The 18,693-nt window shown below is 37.7% G+C and overlaps 2 protein-coding genes across 2 annotated transcripts; one reads left to right on the plus strand and one right to left on the minus strand.

Moving 5' to 3' along the window:
* The first annotated feature begins 229 nt into the window (after nucleotides 1-229).
* Nucleotides 230-10,219, plus strand: LOC127647591 (ras-related protein Rab-39B). Its single transcript, XM_052131949.1, has 3 exons — nucleotides 230-553; nucleotides 2,757-2,983; nucleotides 6,685-10,219. The coding sequence occupies exons 2-3, from the start codon at nucleotides 2,769-2,771 to the stop codon at nucleotides 7,109-7,111; spliced, it is 642 nt and encodes a 213-aa protein (XP_051987909.1). The 5' UTR covers nucleotides 230-553; nucleotides 2,757-2,768; the 3' UTR covers nucleotides 7,112-10,219.
* Nucleotides 10,220-10,384: 165 nt separating this feature from the next.
* On the minus strand, nucleotides 10,385-18,463 carry LOC127647599 (prefoldin subunit 3-like). The gene is made up of 6 exons (XM_052131960.1): nucleotides 18,355-18,463; nucleotides 17,944-18,068; nucleotides 17,302-17,368; nucleotides 16,989-17,087; nucleotides 11,822-11,960; nucleotides 10,385-11,040 (listed from the first exon to the last, which is right to left on the minus strand). The coding sequence occupies exons 1-6, from the start codon at nucleotides 18,433-18,435 to the stop codon at nucleotides 10,964-10,966; spliced, it is 588 nt and encodes a 195-aa protein (XP_051987920.1). The 5' UTR covers nucleotides 18,436-18,463; the 3' UTR covers nucleotides 10,385-10,963.
* Between the last annotated feature and the right edge of the window lie 230 nt (nucleotides 18,464-18,693).

An 18,693-nucleotide genomic window follows, 5' to 3' on the forward strand; every position in this document is an offset into this window, starting at 1 on the left:
CATTGTGCCCTATAAACATAAATGAAGATTAGGCCTACTCTACGATGGCGATAAAGACTAATATTGCCACTTTGGGTGCTCATAAACAACACAGGACAAGGGAGTGATTGAATCCTCGAGGTGAGGTGAAACGCTTTTGTCTGTCGCTGCTATCAGAAGGATTGTAGTAATGATGCTGATGCGGGATGAGTCAGGCTATATGATGCTGTTTGACTCGCTTCCATTTCATCAGCACATTTCTCCATCTTCCAAACGTGGACCTAAACATGACAGGCGTAAAGCATCTTTGACTTTTAAGCGACTTTGATCCTGTCCGTGACATTTTTAACAAAGCGCCGATTCATCTTTCGCAACATTCAGGCAAAAGAAACCGCCTACGCGGCGCAGTTTGTTTTTCTGTAGAGACGAATGAATTGGTTATAATTTGGTTTATCCTATTTTTTTTTTATTATTTGTCTGTCATTACGCCCAGCGATTTCTAAAGAGGCTTCAACCCGTTTGAGACTATGGAATCTGCTGTTTGCCAGCTCTGAGGCGACCGAACAAAAACATCGTAAGTAAAAAGCACCGAATAGACATCTTCAACATAAATAGGATACTTGTTTGTTGTGCTTCCGGCACTTCTTCGCTGAATTAGACAACGGGTGTTAAACAGTTTGGCCAATTTAGAACAGGAAACAATATTAAAGCTAAGGCCACCGTTAGCCAGCTAATCTCGGCAATGTAACAAGCATCACACATCGTCCATGGGTCAAGATGACTGTCAGAGGGGCTTTATTCAAACTTACTTGGATATGAATAAACCCCAAATGTATGTCAAACAAAAACAGCATAGAATTAAACAAATACTATAACGCTACTGTTGCCAGGGACGACATTTAGCGAATAAATGTAGGCCTATGATTTAACAAGGCAGCAAAACATTTGAAGTTGGCTGGTTTGTCGTGTTTCATTCGTAACACTTTACAATACACTCCAAAAATAATTTTAGGCTATGCATTTTAACTTCATATTTTTTTTAATTGAATTTAACTATCCATCTTTAATAAAATAAAATAAATTATTTTATGTTTTATTAATTTAAAGGGATAGTTCACCCAATAAATGAAACTTCTCTCATTACTCACCCTTATGACATCCCGGATGTGTATGACTTTCTTTCTTCATCAGAACACAAATATTTTTATAAAAAAATCTCTGTAGGTCCTTACAATGCAAGTGGATTATGATCACACCTTTGTAGCTCCAAAATCACATAAGGAAAACATATAATTAATCCATTCGACTCCAGTGGTTTATTCCATATCTTCAGAGGTGATATGATAGGAGTGGGTGAGAAACAGAACAAAATGTAATTCCTTTTTTACTCTAAATCTCCACTTTCACATCTCGAAGTGAAAGTTTACCCACACCTATTATATAGCTTCTGAGGATATGCATTTAAGCACTGGAATCATATAGATTATTTTTAATGTTTAATTTATGTGATTTTTTTTAAACTAAAAAATTCTGGTCACCATTCACTCATTGTATGGACCTACAGAGCTGAGATATTGTTCTAATAACCTTTGTATGTGTTCTGCTGAAGAAAGAAAGCCACATACATCTGGGATGGCATGAGGGTGAATAAACGATGAGATAATTGTCATTTTTGGGTGAACTATCCCTTTAATTTTGTTAAACATTACACAGTTCAACTTGAAATTTAAATGTGTAAATCTTAAAAATATCTAAAATATGCTAAAATATTGTCTTGAGTGTAAGGTGTACAATGGTTAAAGGCCCACAGGGTAGAGCTATTTTTTCTCCCAAAACACTAAATAGCAACAAAAACAACCACAGTACTTTCCGTAACACTTGTTTTTCACTGACTATGCACATATACATTACAGATCCATGAGTTCATTGTCTAAAGTTTGATTTTAAGTTCATTTGATTTAATATTAAAAGTAAAAAAAAAATAAAAAATTGCACATTTATGTAGCTTATGAGAATCTCTGAAATTATCACATTTATTTTGAGACAAAATATTTATTTGTCATTTTCAGTTTTGTTCAAGGTGATTAAATCACATGTTTTTAATAACTGTCCAATAAGTGAAAGGATAAAAATTGGGGTAAAAATGCCCCCCAGTTGCAGGGGCTGAAGGCCCCTATAAAACACATAGTTTTTTTTTAAGTAGGAGGAATAGATTTGTTATGAAGAAAGTTAAAAGTGGGCTCACATAATCCCAAGTGAGATTTGTTTATAGAATACTTGAGATGTTGTGAAATGCCAAATGTGTTTGAAATCAACAGAAAATGGTTAACCCTTTTCAGAAGGGCACAGTGAGCATTATGTTCATGTGTTGCTCAAAAAAACATCTTGCTGTCTGAAAAGTATTTGCCACAGTTGACAAATTTTGCACTTGAACATGAACCAAAATTAATGAATGCTGTAAAACATCATTGTTCATTGTTAGTTGATACCAAATGCATTGACAAAGAGAAGCTCATTGTTAAGTTTTAGGCCTACCCATGTAAGTAAAATGTAGTATTGAAATAGTATATAACCTATAGAAATGAATATGATGTATTTATAAAACAATACATTACCAGAAGGTCACAGAAAAGATAAAAGTGAACCTCATTTCAATTCTGAATGTGGTAAACTAGTTATGCAGGTTTACAAAGATTTGCACTCTTTTCATCAGCATGCAATTTACAGTACATTAGGCTTAATTTCAGATTAATTTCTCCTGTTTATTTATTTGACAGACCTGAATAGACATGGAGGCAATTTGGCTTTACCAATTTCGACTGATTGTCATCGGGGACTCCACTGTTGGAAAATCATGTTTAATTAGGCGATTCACAGAGGGCCGCTTTGCGCAGGTCTCGGACCCGACAGTCGGAGTGGATTTTTTCTCTCGCCTGGTAGAGATCGAACCTGGGAAACGCATTAAACTACAGATTTGGGATACTGCGGGCCAGGAGCGCTTCAGGTACTGTAAAGGCTAGCAACTACTGCCTTGGATTATGTTTTATGGGACCTAACATGGACGAAAGTATGATTCTATTCAGGGTTCATTTGAGTAGATGACAGACTTTTCACAAAGAGAGGTTTTAGTGGTTTACCACACAAAACTATAATCCTAAATTGCTAGTCAAGGATAAACTGATTGCATAATTGTTTGGTCTCTTTTTTTATCCCCACATTTTTCTTTTTTGAACTGTAAATATATAAATATTGCCTGTTTTAGTTCAGGGACATACAGTTGAAGTCAGAAGTTTTCATACACTTAGGTTGAAGTCATTGAAACTCATTTTTTAACCACTCCACATTTAATATTACCGATCTATAGTTTTGGCAAGTCGTTTAGGACATCAACTTTGTGTATGGCACGAGTCATTTTTCCAACAATTGTTTACAGACAGATTGTTTAACTTTTAATTGCCTATATCACAATTCCAGTGGGTCAGAAGTTTAGATACACTAAGTTAACTGTGCCTTTAAGCATCTTTTACAGAAAATTACAGAAAAGTATGTCAAGCCTTTAGGCAATTAGCTTATGATAGGTGTACTGAATTGAAGGTGTACCTGTGAACTCAGTGCCTCTTTGCTTGACATCATGGGAAAATCAAAAGAAATAAGCCAAGACCTCAGAAAAAAATGGTGGACCTCCACAAGTCTGGCTCATCCTTGGGAGCAATTTCCAAACACCTGAAGTTACAAACAATTTAAATTTATTCATTTGGCAGATGCTTTTATCCAAAGAGACATACAAAAGAGGAAAACAATAGTACACAAACAATAGTACACGCGTATAAACACCATGGGACCACACAGCCATCATACAGCTCATGAAGGAGATGCATTCTGTCTCCTAGAGATGAACATAATTTAGTGCGAAAAGTGCAAATCAATCCCAGAACAACAGCAAAGGACCTTGTGAAGATGCTGGAGGAAACAGGTAGACAAGTATCTATATCTACAGTAAATGAGTCCTATATTCGACATAACCTGAAAGGCTGCTCTGCAAGGAAGAACCACAAAATCCAAAACCACCATTAAAAAGCCAAACTACAGTTTGCAAGTGCACATGGGGACAAAGGTCTTACTTTTTGGAGAAATGTCCTCTGGTGTAATAAAACAAAAACTGAACTGTTTGGCCATAATGACCATCGTTATGTTTGGAGGAAAAAGGGTGAGGCTTGCAAGCTGAAGAACACCATCCCAACTGTGAAGCATGTGGGTGGCAGCATCATGTTGTGGGGGTGCTTTGCTGCAGGAGGGACTGGTGCACTTCACGAAATAGATGGCATCATGAGGAAGGAAAAATATGTGGATATATTGAAGCAACATCTAAAGACATCAGCCAGGAAGATAAAGCTCATTGCGAATGGGTCTTCCAAATGGACAATGACCCCAAGCAGACCTCCAAAGTTGTGGCAAAATGGCTGAAAGACAGCAAAGTCAAGGTATTGGAGTGACCATCACAAAGCCCTGACCTCAATCCAATAGAAAATGTGTTGGCAGAAACGAACAAGCGTGCAAGGAGGCTTACATACCTGACTCCGTTACACCAGTTCTGTCTGGAGGAATGGTCCAAAATTTCAGCAACTTAATGTGAGAAGCTTGTGGACGGCTACCCAAAAAACTTCTGACCCACTGGAAATGTGAAGAAAGGAATTAAAGCTGAAATAAATCATTCAATCTACTATTATTCTGATATTTCACTTTCTTAAAATAAAGTAGTGATCCTAATTGACCTGATTCAGGGATTATTTTCTATGATAATATGTCAGGAGTTGTGAAAAAAAGTTTAAATGTATTTGGCTACTGTGTATGTAAACTTCTGAATTCAACTGTATTTATGCTGATGGGATAGTTATTTTTCATTTATAGTAACAAATAGTTTCTTACACATCAAGAAAAATTCCAACCTATTAAGTTTCATAACACCAGCCATACCAGGGGTTGAACTGCATATCCATCCACAGGATTGGTGTTCACTTGGTGATGCATCTCACCCAGATGTAGATCTTATTTTTGACTGATTCACTCATCAATTTATATATATATATATATCTTTTTTTCCTCAGGTGATTTTATGGAGACAGTCTATAATTATTATTTTTTTAATGTATTGATGAATGTGACTCAAAAGTGCTTGTTGCCAACAAACATATTTTTAGAACTCCTGCAGGGAATATAAATATTTTGTGAATCATTGCCTTCAACAATGTGACAAATTTATGACATTAAGTGTTGTCAGTACTCACTCACTGTCATATGATTTTGTCATCTTGTTAATTGAGGCCTCACAGCATCCTTCACAGCTCACTATGTTCCCAGTGGTACCCTACACACACTCACTCTGATACCATTCTCTCCTTCCCTGTCATACACGCAAACCCTTTCTCCAGGGCTTAACATTAAGCATTGTCTTGTGCTTGTCCTCCAGGTAAAGTAAATTGTCCATTCACTTGTCCGAGTAAAAAAATTTACTTAAGCATGTAACTTAAATGTCCTTTTTTTTTAAGTAACATCAAAGTTTAAGATGCCCAGCCTAATAGTGTACCTATACAATCAACTCAATTCTCTACAACACAAATGTAAACTGCACTGGGTAGGGGAGGAGACTATTATCATATGGTTATTATTTTATGTTACGTAAGGTAGTCAAATAAAGAAAAGCCTCCATCACCATCATTTACAGCAGGGGTGCTCACACTTCTATGGAACAAGATCTACTTTTTCATCATGTAATTGCAGCAAGATCTACCATGTAAAATAAAGGCTATACATTATCACAATACCAACATTCAGTTTCGGTAGTGAAATTTGATGATTCTCAATACAAGCTTCAAAACCACAATAAATAATAACACTAACTAATATGTTAGTTATGGAAGAATGGTTTCAAGTTCTTAAGTAATTATTCAAGACTAGTAAACAGTCAGTAATAAAATAACAATAAAAAGTGCTTTTTTTTTAACAGCTTTAAAAGTTTTTAACAGCAGTATCAAGTATTCAAGAAAACATTCAGAATGAAATGCAACATAAAACTTCTGCTGGTCTTCACTGTGCGATTATAATACATTCATGGTTGTTTGATTATTATAATGACACACAAGACAGCAGCAGCTCTATTTGCTTACTTTTATACTTACAAGTCTGACATTGTAATGCAAATCCGCTTTTTTCTCTACTGTTTATGTTCACTTTAGACATCACTCTGTTTACATGAACACCCGGGCATTTTGGCAGAATTCTGAAATTAGCATGAGCATTTTCAGCACACATATATACGCCGCCTGTCAATCAAACAGGACGCAGCTGTTACTAGATCACTAGCGAATTATAAAATGATGTGCTCTGGATTACTTTCAACAGCAGAATAAGAATATTAACTTTCTAATAAGTTACACAGGCCTATACTATCACAAATATAATGAAATAAAATGAAAATTCTCTTTCACTTGTCCTGGACAAGTGTTAATGTTGAGCCCTGCTTTCTCAGATTCATTATCAATATGTATGTACAGGTTTTGTTACACATTCTCAAATTCTCCATTTCTCATAAATACATAATCCGTACACTTAAGTTTTGTTTTTTTAATCTCTAGTCTGTTTTTAGGCCCTCTACTAAACCCAACAAATTTGTCCTTTTTTTCTTTCATGCATATTCTCATCCTTCAGGTCTATTACCAGAGCTTACTACCGTAACTCTGTAGGAGGTCTGCTGCTCTTCGACATAACAAACCGCCGTTCCTTCCAAAATGTACATGAGTGGCTAGAGGAGGCACGCAGCCATGTACAGCCCCACAGCATTATCTTCCTGCTGGTGGGTCACAAATGTGATCTGGAACCACAGCGTCAGGTGAGCCGACAAGAGGCCGAAAAGCTAGCTGCTGCGTATGGCATGCGCTACGTGGAGACTTCAGCGCGTGACGCAATCAATGTGGAGAGGGCATTCACAGAGCTAACACGGGATATATTTGAGTTAGTGAAGAACGGGGAGATTACCATCCAGGAAGGCTGGGAGGGAGTGAAGAGTGGCTTCGTCCCAAATGTGGTGCATTCCTCAGAAGAAGTGACAAAGGGTGACCGTCGGTGTTTCTGTTGAGTCACCAATCATCATCCTGGTACATATTAAACATTTGGGACCTGGTGGTCAACAGGATCGCTCCCTCCAATCACAGGGTCAGTCTTCAACTCCCTGATTAATACATACTCAGCCCCTTCCTGCCTGCTGGATGCCTAAAGTCCCAACACATCCTTCACCTGTCCATATTACTTTGCTTATTTCCTGAATCACACAACCTTGTATATGGCTGAACAAAACTTTGATAATGAATGGTTTGTATATGTTCAGAATCCTCACTGAATGGCCTATCAGAGCTACAACCCAAGTTCCGAAAAAGTTTGGACAGTATGAAAAATACTAACAAAAACAAAAAGTAGTGATTTGTAAATTATATTCACCCTTTGCTATATTGAAAGCACAACAACTACACATTATATGTTTAACTTGTGAATTTCAGTTTTTTTGAAAATGTACAGTAATTTCAAATCAGATGATTGCAACACACTCCAAAAAAGTTGAGACGGCAATACCAATTTGACGAGTTGAAATAACAAGGCAATGTGAGACAGGAGATGTTAAACAGGTGAGGCAATTGTGTCATAATACTGTATACTGTTGTGGTAGACAAGCCTCACATTCATTGGGAAAGGAGGAAGCAGGAACTGGATTAACAATCAAAAAGACTTTAATTCAACATAATCACTGAACTGAAACATAACCAAAGCGCACACAAAACACTGCTGCATGCGTCTCTCTCTCTCTCAGGTGTCCCCGGCTCATCCTTTTATCTCTGTCCCGCTGATTGGGCAACTCAGCAACGGGCATGAATCCTTTCGGCCCGGTCAACTGTATACAACTGTATAAGGAACCTCCAAAAACAATTTGCCAACAGACGCTTCAGCAAATAATCCAGCAGACAAATTGGAAGGATTTTGGGCATTTTACCCTCTACGAGCACAAAATATTTAAAAGGAAACTGGTCAAATCTCTGTGCGTAAAGGGCAAGACGAAAACCATTTCTGAGTGCACTTGATCTCTGATCCCTATGGAACAGTGCAAATGTGTTTCTTGGTCTGATGAGTGTTATTCGGGCCAAAGAGGAAAAGGGCTATCCAAGCTGTTATTAGTATCAGGTCCAAAAGCCAGTGTCAGTTTGGGCCAGGGATGTGTCAGTGCCCATGGCATGGGTAACTCTCACGTCTGTGAGAACACTATGTATGCAGACAGATATGTACAATTATTGGAGCAACATATACTGCCATCCAGCAGTCTTTTCCAGGGACGTCCCTGCATTTTAAAGCAACAACTTCAAACCACATACTGCCCGTATTACAAGTGCATGGCTGTGTAAGCAGAGAGTGTGGGTGCTAGATTGGTTTGCCTCCAGTCCTGACTTGTCTCCAATTGAAAATGTGTGGTGCATTATGAAGCACATAATAAAGCAATGAAGACCTACATAATGGATGAATGTTCAGTGCCCAAATGCTTAATAAGTGTTATTAGTGGTAAACACTCGACTGTCCCAACTTTTTTGGAGCGTGTTGCAGTCATCTGATTAGAAATGACTGCACATTTAAAAACATAACATTGAATTCACAGGGTAAAGCATCATATAATGTGTAGTTGTAGTGCTTTCAATATAGCAAAGGGTGAATATAATTGACAAATCACAAGTTTTTGTTAGCATTTTTCATATTATCCCAACTTTTTTGGAATTGGGGTTGTATAGCTGCACTTAGAATGATGGACAGATGTGCACATACAATTTATCGAGCCACTAAAGTTAAAACTTCCCAAATGAAGAATTTATATATTTGCTTCAGACTTTTCCTGCATCTGGGACTGAAACTGTTGCAGGTGTATTCTTTAGGTTGTATCATGGGAGAAATAACTGAACAACATTAGTTTTACTTGCTGACTGCACTGATGAAGGCTGGGATACCTATTTCTGTTGACTTGAAGATCTCAGATTTGAACAATGTGATGGCTGGGGGTGCAACTGAATATTTACTTTTAACTCCAGGGACAAAAGGAGGGAGGATAAAATGCAATACATCATGAAGACCTAGAACTGGGCAAACACCTGACTTGTAATGTTGCAAAATTATATCGATTTCAAAGCAAACTTGATTTTCAAATGTTATCAAAGTGGTTTGAAATGACATGGTACAATTGTAAATCATATCACCTCTTTAAGATCTAGCACATATATGTCCCCTTATTACTGTTCCAGCTGGTTTAGTAAAAGTCTGTAAGTGCGAGCCACAGATGGAATATTGACATTTGGGTGCATTGATTAACTAAGAACATCTCTTATCACACATTACCACTGGAGGCCTCTGGTTGTCACCAGAATTATAAAGAAAACCTTAATCTATTGTACTTTGGTACATCTTTGCACCATTTATCCCAAAGAGTGTTTCTTATGTTAAAGCTTGTGATTGTACCACCTTATGTGAAAAAGCAAGCTCCTCCTGTAGGTTTTTTTAACTGCCCAGTTAAAAGAAATGCATACCTTATATGCATTTCTACACAAAACATGTTTCCTGAGAGCTTGCATTTCCATGTATTTTAAAAACAACTTTATTCAATTACATGTTACAACTTTACTTTCTGATATTACTTGCTCTTCACTTTCAAGCCCACAGCTTCTTTCTTTACACATTGGACAAGTTTGTTGATATTGTTCACCACGTTAAACAATGGACTGAGCAGTTAATGTCACATTGCTGGATGATATGTTGGGGAAGGGCCAGATAATTTTGTATTGGGTTTACCACTTGATGTCTCTCCATATGCTTTTTGATGCTGGTGTGGTTTGGACTTTCTAGGACTGGAATAGAGCTGTACAAACGCTACTGACTCTGTTACAATGAATTTGAAAAACCCTGTACCTCTTTAAGAAGGGAACGTCAAATCTACTTAAAATTAAAGTAACATGTTAAAAACTGTCTGGTTGTGTAGTCCAAACCAAAGTTTTGCCCATTTACCATCCACCTGGGGTAATGTTAGGATAGTGAAATTTTTAACTTAACAAGAGAGTCCCTGATGAACTTATTTGTCCAATGAGTTTGTTGTTTCAAGAGAATGTAATATTCAGGCAAAGGAAGTTCACATTGTAGTCTTCAGTACTAGCCTAAATGACTGCAATTCCATCCCTGTCTTCCAGTCACTGGCAATCTTTTAGGCTAGTATTGAAATCACTCATCTTTCATTTGTTGCACCTATCAAAGCTTATATATCTTAGACCCTCTATCAGAGGAATTATAAAAAGCTATGCAGATTAAACACACAGACCATCTCATTAATTTTGTGCCTTTCCCAAGTCACTTCATTATTTGTTCCTTATTCAGTGTTTAATGGATACAATGTGACAAATAAGTACAGATAAAAAAGAAGTGGGAAAAAAAAAAAACAGTCATCAGATGAGGGAGCATGAAGCAAAGGGTTGTGGTGGAGAAGGAAAGAGAGGCTGATTAATGCAACAAAATGCCCCCCTAATATTTTCACACTGGACTTTCGCAATGGCCCTCTCACCAAAATATGGTTACGTTGAATTTCACAGAATTCAACATGAGGGCCATAGGAGACAGTTTAACCTAGAGAAACGTAATCTCAGATGTTTGCCAAACAAATGAGAGCAAAAGGGGCACAGAGTAAGACATGTGGAGAGAACCCATTCTGAAACAAATTTAATAATTAGTCATAAAAAAAGAAAACAAGAAAACTGCCATTATTACATTAGTTTGATGTTTCTTTTTCACCTTTTACTTGAAAATTTAAAAAAGTAATAAATGAACAGATAACAGTTGTGTTGGTGCAAACAGATACATGAAGGTGAATTTTCTGATGGGGAAGGAATTTGGGTGGGACAAAACTGAGCCCTGTCTTTTAAGACTGCTCAACTGATTTGAGGATGTTGTCTTTGCTCCTTCTCTTGACATCCCAGTTGTAAACGCGTGCCATATCTGTGAGAGTAGTGGTTAAGATTAATGTGAAAAAGCTATTATCTCAGCTGGAGGAACGTGTTACACTTATGTAACATCAAAACAGAAACAAAGAGTCTTTCAAATCTTTGCACACAGTCGCTAAATACATTTTAACAGGTGGAATTCAGTGCAGTACTCATGGGCTAATGGCCTACATCTGATTCCATCTTTTTTGAAAGAAATATACTGGTGTCAAATTAATCTTTTGGCTAACCACTAAAAAACTTTAAGCTGTTTAAATGCTTTGACAGAGAATGCAAGATATATATTTTCTCTATATTAATTATCAATATGATTTACTTATGAGATTCAATACTTTATACACAAAAAATATAAATATCTGCACTAATAAATTTTAACAGCTGTTGATGACACTATACAGGCAATTTGTGAACTATGAGAACACTTTCGATCTCATTCACAGCCAATTTGACCTTCAGATTTATCTTAAAATTGAGATTCGCTATTCCAAGGAGCTCCTTAACAAACAAGAGTGACTTAATGCTCTCTACAGTCAGACACCTAATTCACACTGCCAAAATGTTTTCAAGAAAATATTTAACAAGCTCGGTCATATGTGTGCATAGGTTATATCTTTCACATTTTAAATAAAATTTGAAACCTCTTGAAGACTCAATCTGTACAATCTGTTAAAGTTATTCATAAAAAAAATAAAAAGGACTACAATTATCTTAAAGGGTCCAACACATGTACAAATCACAATACAGCCCTGGATCTCTGTGGCATAGTTTAAGGATACTGACTTCAGTGGTTGTGAACTGGTCTCTAAGGAAGTCCAGGTCCTCTTCCAGAGAGTCCAGATTCCGGGAAGCTGTGGCCAGGTTTTTCTCCAACAGTGCCTGGGCCTCATCGATATCATACTCTAACATGACATTAGCCTGGTACACAAGAGGAATAAACCATGGCTATGTACAAATTTTCCAGATTTACAATTTAAGACAACTAGTCTAGCAGATGTTTGAAATAAGAATGTTCGCATAAGTTACTCAATATGTGCAAGTTGCGTAGGGCCCACAATCCACTGTCAAGGACATTATAAGCAGCCTAGAACTGCTATTTTTTGTCATACAAACAATAGAGCTCCTTGATGCAAACATAACAAACATTTTTATATAACATGCATATTATATGACATGGGGGGTAATCTCACATTGACATAAGTATTCAGACCCTTTGCTATGGCACCTGAAATTTAACTCAGGTGCATCCCATTTCTCTGGCTCATCTTTGAGATATTTCTACACTTTGATTGGAGTCCACCTGTGGCAAATTCAATTTATAAGACATGATTTGGAAAGTTACACACCTGTCTATATAAGGTCTCACAGCTGAAAATGCATAACAGAGCAGAAACCAAGCCATGAGGTCGAAGGAACTGGCTGCAGAGCTGACAGACCGGATTGTGTCAAGGTACAGATATGGGGAAGGCTACAAAAAAATGTGGCTTCATTGAAGGTTCCCAAGAGCACAGTTTCCTCCATAATTCTTAAATGGAAGTTTGGAACAACCAGGACTCTTCCTAGAGCTAGCCGCTCAGCCAAACTGAGAAATCAGGGAAGACTGATTACTCTGGTTGAGCGCCAGAGATCATGTGTGGAAATGAGAGAAACTTGCAGAAGGACAACCATCACTGCAACACTCCACCGATCTAGGCTTTATGGCAGAGTGGCCAGATGGAAGCCTCTCCTCAGTGCAAGACATATGAAAGCACCTAAAGGACTCTCAGTGAGAAACAAGATTCCCTGGTCTGATGAAATGAAGATTGAACAGTTTGGCCTCAATTCCAAGCATCATGTCTGGAGAAAACCAGACACGGCTCATCACCTGCACACAATCCCAACAGTGAAGCATGGTGGTGGTCGCATCATGCTGTGTGGGTGTCTTTCAGTGGAAGGGACTGGTCAGGGTTGAAGGAAATCTGAACAGCATAACACAGAGATATCCTTAAAGAAAACCTGGTCCAGAGTGCTCAGGACCTCAGACTGGGCCGAAGGTTCACCTTCCAACAGGACAATAACACCAAGCACACAGCCAAGACAATGCAAGAGTGGCTACGTGACAACTCTGTGAATGTCCTTGAGTGGTACAGCCAGGGCCCGAACTTGAACCCGATTGAACATCTCTGAAGAGATCTGAAAATGGCTGTGCACTGACGATCCCCATCAACCTGACAGAGTTTGAGAGGATCTGTAGAGATGAATGGCAGAAAATCCCCAAATCCAGGTGTGCAAAGCTTGTCACATCATACCCAAAAAGACTTCAGGCTAGGATATAATTAGACATATATAAAAGATTAATACCTGTAAAAATATAAGTATGTATACATTAGTGTTGTCAAAAATACCAGTACCAAGTCGGTCCTAAAACAAATGTTTTTTTACAATAACAGAATTTCTGAAGGTACCGGAGTACCGGATCTACCAGGTTCCCAATCAGAGTCGGGAACTTTCGAACGCTCACAATAAGCAAAAGATGACGACAAGCAAAGCTGCTTCTGCTGAGGAGTGGAAAAAGCCAGATTTGGAAATTCTTTGGATTTGAGGCTGATGAAAAGGGAAACATCATAGATCAGCAAAAACCTTTTTGTAAACGCTGCTTTTGCAATTTTCTGACGAAAGGAGGAAACACATCAAACTTAATAAAGCCCATGAAAGACAGACACCCGGATTTATTCAAGCAAATAAAGCAGGTGAGTTTAAAAGCATATTATCATTTGCATTAGGGCTGAAACGATTAGTCGACATTATCGACAACGTCGAAAATACAAAATTGTCTAAAACATTTCTCGTTGTCTAATAGTCGTTTGATCTCATTTAACGTAACATGAAATCACATTAAACTGTAATGACGCGTGAAAGCACCAGTTCACGCCTGACGGAGGAGAAGAATTACACAGATCACCATCCAGATGCACTCTAAACTTTCACAGCTTCATCTTATCTTATTTCCTAATAAGTATTAGGGAATTATTACAAAAATAAATAATAATAAATTCGGAAGCAGTCTCGTTTTGGAATAAGAGAAGCTCTTTAAAGGAAACGTGTGTTACATCTTAAAAGTAGTTATTTTAATGCGTTATAGCTTTATTAAAGTTCAAATAATACAGAGGCAGCTCATGTTAATAACTATAAATATATATATATATTTCTCTGTGTGGTCGGTGCCTCTTCTATGAGTTGCGCGAATGTCCCAATATAAGGGGGAGAGATTGAAACTACACCCGGCTGAGAGGGACTCTGCCTCGGGGACACTCATCCCTAGAGCACGGACGCTTAATGCAGCTAGATTATAACGTGATTGCTAGTGACTCATTTAATCATAATGTGTCACTGCATTTCTTATCATGAAGAAAATTGGCAATATGCAGCTTTATTAATATGAGAGCACTTTAAGCATTAGTTTGGAAATAGTTTTTTATTAATTCTTTTGAAAGTTTGTTTATTTTGTTTTTTTTTAGTACTTGTTAAAAACTTAAAGCAAAAGTTGAAGCAAATCTCATATAAGTGTTAAAATACTTTAAGCATACATTGTAAAGTTTATAATTCAAAAATAATATATTTAAATTAAAGTGTTGCTCAATGTCATATTTTTGTTCTCAGTTCTGCTGCTAATGTTTTGCAGACTTTGTAAATAAAAGAGTGTTGTTTAGTAACCTGTTTTTGCTTTGGTACCGAAAATGGTATTGAGTACCTTGAAATTTCACTGGTATTGGTACCGACTACTGAAATTTTGGTACCGTGACAACACTAGTATACATATCATAAAATCAGTGGACATGTTGTAATTACAATTTGGGCAAAATCTTCTGCCGTTTTCCAATGGACTTTTTTTAATAACAGGATCAAATGGGCAGATTCAGGAACAACTCTGGACACCTTTCTCTGATCGTGTGAAGTTTCAGGAAGTAAAAAAACAGATGCTTTATTAATTGTGTTAATTTTTTTTTTTTTTACAAGTTAAAAAATATTAAAATCAAAGAAAATAACATATCAAATTTCCCAGCACTAACATACACTGATCCGCCACAACATTTCAACCTCATGCCTAATAAAGTGTAGGTCCCCTTGTGCAGCCAAAAGAGCTCTAACCCCTAGAGGCATGGACTCCACAAGACATCAGAAGGTGTCTTGTGGTGTCTGGCACAAAGATGTTAGCAGCAGATCCTTTAAGTCCTGTTTAAGTTGCAAGGTGGGGCCTCCATGGATCAGACTTGTGGGTCAAGGACATCCCATAGATGCTCTATCAGATTGAGATCTGGGGAATTTGGAGACCAAGTCAACACCTTGAACCCTTTGTCATGTTCCTCAAAACATTCCTGAACAATTTCTGCAGTTTGGCAGGGCGCATCATGTCAAAGTAAAATCCACATGAATGCCAGCACCCAAGGTTTCCCAGCAGAACATTGCCCAGAGCATCACACTGCCTCTGCTGGCCTGCCTTCTTCCCAAAGGGAGTACTCTGACCGGTCTCTGGCTATGCATCCCCATACGCAGCAAGCTGCTATGCACTGTGACACCTTTCTATCGTGGCCAGAATTTTTCTGCTATTTGTTCTTCAGTAGCTCTTCTGTGGGATCAGACCAGACGGGCTACCCTTCGCTCAACATGTGCATCAGTAAGCCTTGGGCGACCATGACTAATATATATATATACACTATATACATAGAGAGTTCTTATTCCAACTGTACTTTTAACTTTTTTGTTAAAGGGATAGTTCATCCAAAAATGGAAATTCTCTCATAATTTTCTCACCCTGATGTGCATGACTTTTAGTCCTAAAAAAGGACTTTACTATTTATCTGTTTCCCACCCAGAACTATTAGATTGCATCTGAAGACATGGATTTAACCACTGGAGATGTATAGATTACATTCATTTCACCTTAATGACCACATTACACCTGGTATTAAGATGCGTCTTTGGTGATCTGATCACACGTGGTCTGCACTAAATACAGGTCTAGATGAAGTGTAAACATGTGATCGGATCACAGAAACCACATATGAAGGTAGTCAAAAACGCATGTGATCGCATTTGTGGTGTAAACACTAATCTGCACATCAGTTTGTTTTTTGCACTTTTTCTTTTCTGACTTTGTTGCACTTTAATGTCATGCAGTAACACACTGACATAGTGATGGATTTATGCCGTCATGAAATAGCAGACCCTCCCCTTGAAATCCATCACAGATGGTTACAGGAGACACATTTTAATACCAGGTATAAGCGGGGTATATGTGCTTTTCACTGGCATAGTATGGACCTACAGTGTTGAAATATTCAGCTAAAACTCTTTGTTTGTGTTCAGCAGAAGAATGAAAGTCATACACATCTGGGATGGCATTAGTGTGAGCAAATTATGAGACTGAGAGAATTTCCATTTTTCAGTGAATTACCCTTTAATGAAAGCTTAGCTGACATCATTATTTAGCATTGTGTTAGGCCATCTTAAATTAAGAATGTTTGTTTCTGCCCTCGGGGTCAAGACCAACAGCACCAGTTAGACACCGGTATAATGTACAGCTAGCTAAAGCAGGCACACGTGCAGACCCCAGTAATGCTCTGCCAACTGACCCTTCAGGATGATGTTCCCTTTCTTTTATTTGTTGAAATTTGGCACTTTATATACCATTGGCCTACTGTCAGTTAAAAAATTAAATAAATAAATAATACTTTTATAGGACCTGGTCTTAAAAACATCAATTACACACATTGTGCAATATACAACTGATCATCCAAATGTTTGTACAGCAGTTTATTAGCAGTTCAAGAGGCCATTATAATTTAAACATTCCTGCAGTCCAAAAATCTAAATACTCCAGGCACTGCTTGATAATGCAATGAACATTCAGGATAAATCAAAACACAGAAAAATTAAATACAAGGAGAAACAGTGCCCAACACTTACCCCAAGCCACAAACACACTTTATCTGTGGGGGGGACAGAGGCCTTGCAATAGACATTATCGGCCAACAGAAAGTGTGTCTCCATGGGATCCTTAGTGCCCTGTGATACAAACATGATGAAGAACATAAAAACAAAGGAGATCAAACGGGTGCTAAAGGGTGTAAAGGCAGAAAAAACACCTTGTTTTGGACTTCTTTATATCCAAAAATGTTTTAACATTAGAAAGCTGATCTAAGATTTGCTTCCCTCTATGCAAAAACAGATTTTCTTCTCTCATGCATGTTCCCTCATCCTAAAGGGGCGATTGGCTTACCTTCTTTTTCTGCATGTGTCGTAGGATTTCTAATGTCTGTTTGATTTGTGGAATCTGGCTTTTTAACCTGTGCAAGGCAAAAGAAATATCAGCTTCTAGAGGTGTCAGACAAAGTGACTATTGGGACATTTTGAGTAACTACTTTAAGCCCACATACATGATTAAGTGGTAGCCCCCTCATGTGTTTCATTATGTACTGATAGAGTTGTCAATGACTAATGCACATTTTGTTATAAAAATATGGTGTGAATATTGTGCATTTATTTTCTATGATTTTGAACATGTCTTGTTTGCTCCCAAAAATTGCACTACATACACTAATATATTTATATTGGCCTTAAATCTGCCACCGTGTTCTCTGGAGATCAGTATTGGCAAATTAAATGTTCATATCAATATCAGAAAATATATCCTATGCTTACTTTCAGCCAGACTTATTATATCTGAAAGTAAATATTTTGTTTACATAATGTATTTGTTCCTTAAAATTTCAGAGAAATGACAGAGGACAATATTTGAGAGAGATGCAAGAAAACTGGTGGGCATGAAAACCCTCTGTACAAGAAGAGCATCCTTTAACATGAACAGAAAAACAAAGCTATTACCCATTACTGTACACTGTAAAACCGACCATAGTCAAACCTGAGTTTCTTCTGAGCCAGATTTAGCTCCATATATTTATATTTCTGATATTGTTCATCCAGCTTCCTCAGCACGGCGTCTGCTGTGTCATTGCCCGGCTGCTTCATAAAGGCATCCACATCTTCCTACAAAGACACATTCAGAATGAAATATCTCATAAACAATATCTGACCAACTAACACTCTTATGGAGTTTATGCACTGTTTACGTATACCGTAATGATAATCTGTAACTCTGTAAAGGTATATTCAAGACGTTTTAAGCAATGCTTGAATCCTTATAAGCAGACGAGCAGGGCGCTTTCTGTTTAAGAAAGCCGTTTATAGCATGAACACAAGAACACACAAACTTCGCGGGAAACCATCAACAGCACGGACATGAATATGAACAATGTGCCGTATTCCCACTGACCACAAAAATTGCTTCGGGGATTCCGAGGTGTTTTTTCCTATTCGCAGTTCCTGGATTGCCACTTTCTATGGTCGTCGCCATTTTGGAGAGACTAACGGCTCTTCCTCTTGACGCACGCGCCCGCTACTCTTACGCACGAGCGCTGTGTGCATAATAAAAGTAATGGGCAGTCGGGCATCTCCCTCAGGCCCCCCGCTGGTGTTGTATTTTGTGGGCTCATTTGTGTTCTTATCCAGTAATTTTTTCATTAAATGAGTTTGAAAATGTTATTTATAATGAGTGATTCATTCTACCGTCGCTTTCACGAGCGTATATTATTGTCTGCTTTGCCACTTCGCT

Source organism: Xyrauchen texanus, chromosome 1, assembly GCF_025860055.1.
Source record: "Xyrauchen texanus isolate HMW12.3.18 chromosome 1, RBS_HiC_50CHRs, whole genome shotgun sequence".
Taxonomy (NCBI): Eukaryota; Metazoa; Chordata; class Actinopteri; order Cypriniformes; family Catostomidae; genus Xyrauchen; species Xyrauchen texanus.

Excerpts from the sequence above, each read along its gene's own strand:
- LOC127647591 (XM_052131949.1), top strand. The coding sequence starts at position 2,769 with ATGGAGGCAATTTGGCTTTACCAATTTCGACTGATTGTCATCGGGGAC. Across the intron at positions 2,984-6,684 it reads GCGGGCCAGGAGCGCTTCAG|GTCTATTACCAGAGCTTACT; the intron begins GTACTGTAAAGG and ends CTCATCCTTCAG.
- LOC127647599 (XM_052131960.1), bottom strand. The coding sequence starts at position 18,435 with ATGGCGACGACCATAGAAAGTGGCAATCCAGGAACTGCGAATAGGAAA. Across the intron at positions 17,088-17,301 it reads GACACATGCAGAAAAAGAAG|GGCACTAAGGATCCCATGGA; the intron begins GTAAGCCAATCG and ends TTTGTATCACAG. Across the intron at positions 11,961-16,988 it reads AAGTGTGTTTGTGGCTTGGG|GCTAATGTCATGTTAGAGTA; the intron begins GTAAGTGTTGGG and ends CTTGTGTACCAG.